Below are 9,644 nucleotides of genomic sequence, written 5' to 3' on the forward strand. Positions count from 1 at the left end.
GACGTCCAAGTGATGTCCAAGTGACCTAGAAATGATGTCCAACTGGTGTCCAAATGATGTCCAAGTGACGACCACGTCACCTCCACCTGACGTCCAAGTGACCTCCGAGCGACCTCCAAGTGACCTCGAAGTGAGGTCAAAGTACCAAAAAAGTCTATTTTTTCTTAATTTTAACAACAGAAATGGACATAGCTGAGTATTTTAAGGAACAACAGAAATGGACATAGCTAAGTATTTTAAGGCAAATTAGTGTATTTTTAGTCATTTTTGAGAAACTTTTTTTTCCGGAGATTTCTTTGGGAAATTATTGGTATAGTATTTCAGTGTCATCCAAAGTTGACGTACCAAAAAAGTCTATTTTTTCCTCAATTTTAACAACAGAAATGGAGAAGTCAAGACCTCCAAATGATGTCCAAATGATGTCCAAGTGACGTCCAAATGACCTCCAAGTGACGTCCACTTGACCTCAAAGTGATGTTCAAATGACGACCAAGTGACGAGCACTTGTCCAAGCAGCTCATCCAAGTGACGTCCAAGTGACGTCCAAGTGACGTCCAAATGATGTCCAAGTGATGTGTAAGCGACGTCCACTTGACCTGCAAGTGACGTCCACGTGATGTCCAAATGACATCTAAGTGACCTCCAAGTGACGACCAAATGACCTCCAAGTGATGTCCAAATGACGTCCAAGTGACGTCTAAGTGACGTCCAAATGACCGTCCAAAAGTTAACGTACCAAAAAAAAGAATATTTTTACTTATATTTCAAAAACAAACATGGACATAGCTTTGTTTTAAGGCAAATTAGTGTATTTTGTTATTTTTGAGAAATGTTCGGGAAATTTATTTTTTGTAATTTTTTGGCAAAACCATAATTTTTTTGGTAAAATGTAAAGTTTTGATGAAAAACAGTTTTTTCAAAATATTTTTTCTGCATTTTTGAAAGAAAAATCTGGAAAAAAAAGGTCTCAAAATGCAAGAGTTTGTTGCAGATTCTGAAAGTATTTCAGATATTACCCCAAAAAATACGTGTTCATATAAATAGTATACAACAATTTCTACGGAAAAAAAAACATTGTCACATCGGACAAGCACGGTTGTAGATATGAACTCTATTTTCTTACTTCCTGCAAATTGATGTCTCCCTGTGGTACAACTTCAGCAGACACTGTCAGCGAACACAGCACAGCTCCAACGAACATCAGCAGACGAGCCATGGTCAGCGGGAAGACGAAGACTACGGAGGAGAGAGTGGACAAAGATTTGAGCCTTTTGAGATTCGTCTGAAACCCCTTTAAATAGTAGCGTGAGTGTTAGATAAGTGCACGCACACACGCCCTGAGGGCAGGATGGGCTTAAACATGTAAACTTTGGGAGGACACCTACATCCCAGAGGCAAAAGGGCCTTAAATCAACATGACAGGAGTCGAAAAGAACTCTGTATCACCAATCGCTTTCTATATATATATATATATATATATATAAATAAATCACATTATTGTCTACTTTGTACCATGTTGCTTTCTGGTTAGATGACAAACTACATCAGAATCTAATCTAAACATTTTAGAGAGCATTTAAATGAGGCAGAAAAAGGTTAAAAAATTAACATATATATATATACACACACATATATATACATATATTTATATATACTTATAAACTACGTACTTTGTACTTTTGTTTACAACAAACAATATATATATTGTCATAGCCATGTGCGTACATACACACATTGTTTGCTATGACGTTTGCCATGAATGAAACACATGAATCAGTACCAAGTACCGCTATGTTCCTTTCTCTTCTGTAAAGATTAAAAATAAATATAAGTAGCTACAGCTACAGCTACTGTTCAGTCAGTTTGAAACGAGCTGGAACTCGAAGATCCCTCTGACCTGCAGTAGTCTGCATTCTTGACCAGTTTCGACAGGTTTCCGCTGTGAAGAGTTCCTGCAGGCTGAAAATAATTGTCCACGATATTTTCCAGATTCTTCTGGGTTTTTTTTTTTTGTTTGTTTTTTTTACGGCGCGGCTAAAAGTCAAATTTCCAAAACATGAGACCTACGAGATTTGCCAAAAAGTAGGTAAAAAAAAGAAGAAAAAAGTCAGCAGCGGTGACTAAAGTCAGCAGCGATATAGTAAGAATGTTGCTAAAACGTTAGATAAAAACAACTAAACGTCAGCAGAGACACAGCCTGTTCGATCGCACAGACCGTACACGACCGTAGCGTTGGTAAGTGCAGTAACCGCCCACTGGGAGGCAGCAGAGTAAAGGTAAACGAAAGAGCAGAGCGGGTTAAACAGTTTGATCGATCACCGTGACAGAATGTACCGCAGAATGTGAAATGATAAAAGAATGAAGTATGTGTGGAGTAAAAAGAAAAATACTGCAGTACAACAACAAAAATCACCCGAGAATACAGTGGCCCTTTAACCTTTTATTATATCACTGGAAATACACCAGTAAATGAAGTACTGCAGTTTTTGTCAACATGCACCTGAGTGGTGAAGTGAACAGACCAAGGAGGAAAACGGTGAAGGAAGAGCAGTGAAATAAGGAATTCTATCACAGCGACGCCTACAGGGCAAAGTAGTATTAGTTACGTCACTTTGTGCTGAGATGAAATATAAAAAAAATTAAAATGTCAGTACCTGCAGCAGTATGCGCTTTTTTACCCCTGCAGATACTACTGTTGGGTAATATTAAGTAGTACGAAGATCCAGGTGAGTTGACTAAAATATTAGAAAACTATAATTAGCGCAAATTATGGCTCAAAGCTAGTGAAATATAGAAAAATAAGGAGAGGTAAAAGGGGAAAAAAATTCTACATCAGTTCCAGTTCTACGTTGGTCCTTTTGTCTCAGCCTCTGAGTCTGAGGTTTGTAAATAATCAGTTCCCTCGTGTGTGGACGGACAGATTGTTTACTACTGTATCGTCGTGCCTTCATTACCATAACCTTACAGCTCATATTGTCTTTACAAATCAACCATCGCCTAATTATTCAACTGTTTTCTTCTCACAATGAGGCCCTTTTTTTTTCCTTTCTTTTTTTTTAAAACACACCAAACCTTAGATTTTCCCAGAGTGAGGTGCGACACGTCACACCGCAGTGTGAAAAAACAATCGGCCGCAGCTTAACGCCCCATCAAAAGCCCCACAGTTCCTGTACACGTAAAACACGTATATTTATGACGTGAAACTAAATATTATAAAGGCCAGCCAAGAAGTCGCCAAAAAAAAAACGGAGCAAAAATTGAAGTTCATCGATGACAGAAAGCGAGGGTTAGGGTTTAGAATTGAGTTCATCGCTGACAGAAAGCGAGGGTTAGGGTTTAGAACTAAAACTAAACCACGTCAGTGTCGCTGCTCTGAGCCGGCGTTCCTCCGTCTGTCATGGTGAGGAACTCCACCCAGTTGTGACAGAAGCCCCGTGAGTGTTCCCCCGTGTCGGTGAGCACCCCCCACAGACGGCCGCGGCCCGTCCTGTTCCTCAGAGCCAGCTGGGCCTCGCGCTCCGTCACGTTAAGGCTGATGTTCACGACCTGCGCCACCCACAGGTAGAAGAGTCCAGCTGTGACGATGCTGCTGTACCAGGCACAGGTGAAGCAAAGGGCGGTGCTGTGGGAAACAGAGAAAGAACAAAATGAAATAATCATCAATTAAAAAAAGCATAATATTATTAGAACGACATCGAAAGACAACCGAGAGTTTTACTGTTTGTCAGGCGGAACAATTAAATACTTGTCAGCTGATGGCTATGAAAACTAAAACAAAGTTTGTCAATGCGTGACAGGCGGAACAATTAAATACTTGTCCACCAGGTGGCAGCTGATGGCTATGAAAACTAAAACAAAAGAAAAGAATCAGAGCAGTTGAAGAAGATCTTTGTCAGTGTCTTTCTTCAATTCCTGCCAGTATATCTGCGTTGTCTTCAACTAAACAAGCCAAGAATAAAAATATTTTCTTTATATTTTTCTTTAAATGTTTTGGTCCTATAACTAATAACTAACTAATTTTTGTTGACATAATCCTCAATCCTGATACTCCGATGTTCTCTCAACGTTTTAACTTTTATTCCATCACGTTCTATTTTAACCAGATCTCTCGACACCTAATCCACAGTCAGGTAATCCCACCTCCGCTCCTGTGACCTAATCTGCCGCTCATGTCATCTCATCTCATCTCATTACGTCTCGTCCTGTCTCTAATCTGGTGGTGTTTCCTGTGTCGCGTCACTCATCTCATCACACGTCACACGTGCTGAGGTCGTGGTGAGAAGTAGAGGTGAGTACTTGGACTGAGTGTAGACCCCGGGGCAGTAGAACAGAGCCGTCGCCGCGCTCTGCTCAGGACACAGGCTGCGCAGAACCAGTCGGATCCCGTACACGGACGTCAGCACAAACACCGTGAGGGTCAACAGGAAGCTGCGGTGGTTGGCCTGACCAACACAGCTGTTGATCCTGCAACAGCGCCACACGTGGGACACACACAGAAACACAACACGGACGCACACAACAACACAACAGTCAGAGCTCAGCTGCTCACTGCTATTTGACAAGGCAGTGGTGCAGATTCCTTCAGCTGCCACTGGAAAAAAATATCCTGCCCCCTAGTGGCCCCTTATGATAATTTAGTCTAATTGTAAATGTTTTTTATTCAATAAACTGTGAGTGAATATGTGAAAGAACAAAAACTGGAAACTTTTTTTATATTTAAATGGAAGACACTGAAAGAAAGTGGGGGGGCGAGGCCTCTTTGGGGACACCTCTTATTGTAGGGGGGGTCACAGCAGGGCAAGTTAAAGCGTTATTTTTAAAGTGAGTCCTGTGGGAATTTTTTTTTTTTTTAATTTTTGTTTGGGAAAAAAAACTGGGTGTTTATTTAAATATTCTTGCAGCCTGATTATTAAAATATTAAAATGTTATATTTTAGTCATTACTTTAGATTATGGGTGATGAACCCTACTCACCAGACACAGTGGTGGTCCAGACGCTGCACGCAGCAGCCACAGGTCCGACAGTGTCCCGCTCGAGGAGGCCTCGTTACTCTGCACACGGAGCACGTGGTCCACTCGGCAGCGTTTGGTCTCTGCCGCTCTCCTGCCGTCGGCGTCCCTGGACCGTGGACCTCCGCTGTAGAACGGGTCACAAACCCAGGTCCTCGCTTGGTGCGTATGAGCGAGGCGATGGTAAGAACCATCCCGGCGGTCACAGCGAAGAGCTGCAGCTGGCCGACGTCTCCACGAGGAAGAATCTCCGTGACGAAGAGATAGTACATGTAGGCCAGAGAGTACAGCGCCAGGGTGAGGAAGAAGAGGGTGCGTCTCTTCTTCCTGTGCGTGGCGTAGTAGTACCAGAGGACCAGGACGGGCAGCGCCGTCAGGACCAGGACTCCCAGCAGGTAGTGCAGTGACGCCACCCGCAGGAGAAGAGGCAGCAGAACCAGAGCCGGGATCAGAGAGACTTCCAGGTTTTCAATGACAGCTCCCAGGACTGGAGACTGAACTTCAGCCTTACATGGTTTGTCTTTCAGCCACCTAGAGGTCACACAGAGGTCAGCAGGTCAAAGATCAGAAACAGAAAAGTATTCAAATAAACACTTACAAAAATACATACAATTAAATAATTTTTTTTCAAAATGTAATGAACACTTTTTACTGTAGTTGATTCACAAACATATATAGACATATACACACATATATAAATATATATGTAGATATACATACAGATATTAAAGGCATATATTTATGTATACATATATACTGTATTTGCTTATATATGTATATATAAATGCCTTTATATTTGTGTGTGTGTATATATGTGTATATGTAATATATATAAATGCCTTTATATTTTTGTGTGTGTACATATGTATATGTCTGTGTACTATAGTGGAAAATGCTACCTAACAAAAACAAAGGGCAATAATAAAAATGAGAAGAAAAACTCGGTTAGAATATAACAGCATTCCTCGGTTCTAAGTCCTAAGTCCTCGGTCCTAAGTCGTTGGTCTTAAGTCCTCAGTCCTCGGTCCTTAGTCGTCAGTCCTAGGTCCTAGGTCCTCAGTCCTAAGTCCTCGGTTTTAAGTCCTCTCACCTGGTGACAGCTTCGTCCAGGTCCTCACAGTTACAGCAGCATCCATACTGGAAGGCGTCACATTCACAGCAGCACATGGGGTCGTCAGGTTCTGGAGGTTTTAACTTCTCCCACTTCATGGTGTCGTCAACAATGATGTTCAGATGCTGTTAATTCAAAACACAGAGAAGACGGAGCTCGTCGTTCAACAACCATGTTACCGTCAGTAATTAACAACACACACAGTAAACTGACACTACAGTGTCAGTAGTGTCAGTATATATGTGGTTTTAACCATCCATTCAAATTCTGTCCTGTTAAATCCTCAAGAGTTTCTAATGCAATTTGTCGAAACAAGGCCAGAGTGTCCACAGGGAGGCACTATCTGGGCCAGAACAGATGAGATCTGAACATTCTGAGGTCTACACGGTTAATGTCAATGAGATGTCATCAATATTTTCTCACATGTACAGATATAAATTATTTTTGTATCAAATGATTTACACCTGGTACAAACCATGTGAAAATATTCACTTCAAAATATTGAAGTTACAGAAATATAAAAGAACTCAAATATAGATTAATTTGTGAAGTTGAAAAAAATACATGATTTAATTTTTTTTTAAAAAAAACCTACACAGACGTAAAGTACTTCATTCATTAACAGTAAACCTACAGAGACGTAAAGTACTTCATTCATTAACAGAATACTTCACTGTCCATTTAAACCTGTGGGAAACTGTACTTGATACTTGGTACTCGTATTTCTTACCTTTCGTCTTGAAAAAAAAAACAGCAGTAAACCATCAGTTCATGCTCCTTCCTGGAGGAAGAGGAGGATGAGGAGGAGGTGCCGTTAGGTCTCTCCTGTAAATTGCTGCGAAGAAAAATAAAGGAGAGCAGAATAATTTCTCCACAACAGTTAATCTTAAGAAAGAAAACTGAGGACAGTGACACAGACAAAGTGCAGGAAGACGGTCTTCAGGTCCCGGGTTCCCACGGTGGACGTGTCCCCAGGAGTTCTCGTCCAACTTCCTCAGATATCATCAAAACTTCAGTTCAGTTTAAGTCTGACGTTGTTTCGACTCCCCACTACCTCAACGGAGCCGTGATGTCACGGAGTCAGCAGCCTGTCAGACGTCACCTCCTCCACACGACTGAGGAGTTCAAACGCAGCAGCAGTCGCTGCTAATCCACACACACACAGAGCGCGGCGGACAAGGCTGCATATGAGAAACATGACAGGCACTCGTAGACGAGAGAGTGAGGGAGGATCCACAGGCAGCCCCACCCTTCAGGATCATATTTCCTCCCACAGGCGACCTGACCTCGGTCCTCACACACAGAAAACTCTAGAAGTGTGTGAGTGTGTGTGTGTGTGTCCAGTGGTCCAACAAGCTCATGTGTTGCAGTTGACACTCCACTGCCCTGTTTACTGCCCTCTCCACAGACATGACTCTTTATCAAACAGCGGGCCATATCCTAGCCCTCGGGCCATAGTTTGCATTAGAACATATATTTATATTTATAGAAACAACCAGCAAATTTGACAGTTTTGAAATATAAAAATCTAAATTTAAAAAAATAGACATAAAGCAAGTGAAGAGACGTTATCGTCAGCGTAAAATCAGATTTTTCTCTGTCGGTCCATTTGTGGGTCACAGTCCTGGGGGGTCAGCGGGGTCGGGGGGTTGGGGCGACTGTTCCATTCTATATGATGCTATCTTTGTTTGACATTTACCACAACAATGTCCACGTGATAAGAGACATAGTGATAATAACCATAAGCTGCTGCCAGCTGCTCACCGACCGTGACAGAGGGGCGGAGCATCATTCATGATGACATCATCAAGAGTTCATGGTTCTACTCTTAAGTACTGAGAGGACAGAACTTGGCAGCTGGTCTCAACTGTCACCTGGGACAAAAAAAACAACAACAACAACAAACATCGTCATTGATAGATCACAGAGTTGAATGGAGGAACACTATTATAAACACAGAGATGTGCAGCAGGTTAGGGAGATAAAGGATAAAGTCTAACGCCAGGAAGGAGGAACCAAGAAGATTAGTGGATGGATGAACAGAGGGTGAACTGAGGAATTCTGGGAGTTTACTCAGACCTGAAAAGCCACAAAATGGTACAAAAAAAATCCGACACCCTCCCCCACTTTCACTCCAGTGAACCCACGTTTAGTTTGGCTCTGGTTAATGCACTTAAACACGCCCATAAAAGTTCTGCCCATCATTTAATCCAAATGGAGGAAGAGGAGCAGGGGCAGGTGCATTACAGGCTGGAGGGCTGCGATATTCTGAAACCACTAAAGCTCTTAATGTCTGGATGGACTGAATCAATGCGGGGGGAAAGACGCTGCTCTTGCTCCTGAGGGCTGTGCGTCCATTAGTCTTGATGGAGCCCGGAACCCCAGATACAGACGCTAATCTATTTTAGCAGGAATTAATGCCGCAAGATCGTAGACAACAGACCGGGCCCAGAGTGTATGACGGACACTTCGCATCAGCAAACTGCTGCATTTGCAACAAATCAAGGAGCGTTGAGTGAAAGCAGTTGCACGACCGTTGGACGGCGTGTTTGAGTGAGAGGACGAGATGAGGAAGAGTCGCCGCGAAACATGACTCAGCAGAAGGGGGAGCCTCTTCCTTTTCTTTAACCACGCCTCTGTTTCACCAAATTCATGGGACGTTTTCACGTTAATGCACTCATTAACTTCATCCAACACCTGATGAGTGAGAACTCTGACTCAGTGTTATCATTAAAGCAGTCACACAGAGGCAGGAAACACTTACCCCTGGAACGCCGACACTGACCTGCTGCCTACAAAATAGATCAACACGTGTAAAAAAATGCTACAAAAATAAACATTCATATATATGTACCTATGTGCATGTGTATTTATGTCCATATACATTTATATGCACATAAATATACAAGCACATATACATGTATATACATACATATACACACCTGTGTCGACATATATACGTATAAACATATATATGTCGACACAGGTCTGTATATACTTGTAGACACAAAAAAAATAAATACATAAACACACATCTATTTACAGATATGCACACACAGACCTACACAAAACATAAATATACTTACCTTAATACATACACACATTTAAATATATGTGTATGCATTTATAAACAAATTATATGTGAATGTAAATATATATTTACCTTTATGTTTATAACTATATATTCACATATATATAAACACACATTCAGGTCAATTATCAGCCTATAGTTCGCTCCTGCCCCCTACAGGTAAAAAATATTTATGACACGTGTGAAACCTTATTAAGCTGACTAAGATAAAGCCGAAAGATAAAGAGATAAAGAGTGAATGTTGTGTTGATTTAGACACTTTAGTCTTTACATTTATTTCAGACAACATCAATGACAGTAAGACATTTAACAACACCACTCTGTCCGACTCACCCGTTCACATTTGGATTTCTTACAGCTAAATATCAAGTATATAGACCACGACATCACTAACACACACGAGAGGTAAGAGACGGATGAATGCGTTTAACCC

General features: G+C 41.6%; 2 protein-coding genes across 4 annotated transcripts in view; both read right to left on the bottom strand.

The window, feature by feature from the left end:
* LOC103395470 (lipocalin) overlaps window positions 1-2,824 on the bottom strand; it is a 5,539-nt gene extending 2,715 nt beyond the window's left edge. The window contains exons 1-2 of the mRNA XM_008333188.3: window positions 1,898-2,824; window positions 1,124-1,236 (exon numbers count right to left, since the gene is read on the bottom strand). Coding sequence (XP_008331410.2) covers window positions 1,124-1,236; window positions 1,898-1,913 — 129 coding nt within the window. The 5' untranslated portion in view covers window positions 1,914-2,824. The remainder of the gene's footprint in view (window positions 1-1,123; window positions 1,237-1,897) is intronic.
* Window positions 2,825-3,304: 480 nt separating this feature from the next.
* Window positions 3,305-8,783, bottom strand: LOC103395478 (palmitoyltransferase ZDHHC23-like). Of its 3 annotated transcripts, none has more exons than XM_025065737.1 (5): window positions 6,851-8,783; window positions 6,100-6,245; window positions 4,974-5,540; window positions 4,297-4,464; window positions 3,305-3,622 (listed from the first exon to the last, which is right to left on the bottom strand). In XM_025065737.1, exons 2-5 carry the CDS (start codon window positions 6,216-6,218, stop codon window positions 3,349-3,351), a joined length of 1,128 nt encoding a protein of 375 aa, XP_024921505.1. In that variant the 5' UTR covers window positions 6,219-6,245; window positions 6,851-8,783; the 3' UTR covers window positions 3,305-3,348. The 3 variants fall into 3 exon arrangements, 2 of the variants coding, with proteins under 2 accessions (XP_024921505.1, XP_024921506.1); XR_003052930.1 differs by having other exon boundaries at window positions 3,488-3,622; window positions 4,141-4,464; XM_025065738.1 differs by lacking the exon at window positions 4,297-4,464.
* Between the last annotated feature and the right edge of the window lie 861 nt (window positions 8,784-9,644).

The sequence above is a fragment of the Cynoglossus semilaevis genome, chromosome 19 (genome assembly GCF_000523025.1).
Source record: "Cynoglossus semilaevis isolate Cse_v1.0 chromosome 19, Cse_v1.0, whole genome shotgun sequence".
Taxonomy (NCBI): Eukaryota; Metazoa; Chordata; class Actinopteri; order Pleuronectiformes; family Cynoglossidae; genus Cynoglossus; species Cynoglossus semilaevis.

Coding starts and splice junctions, on each gene's coding strand:
- LOC103395478 (XM_025065737.1), bottom strand. CDS start 6,218: ATGAAGTGGGAGAAGTTAAAACCTCCAGAACCTGACGACCCCATGTGC. Junction 4,465..4,973: donor CTGGACCACCACTGTGTCTG/GTGAGTAGGGTT, acceptor GCGCTGTTGCAG/GATCAACAGCTGTGTTGGTC. Junction 3,623..4,296: donor GGGGTCTACACTCAGTCCAA/GTACTCACCTCT, acceptor TGTTTCCCACAG/CACCGCCCTTTGCTTCACCT.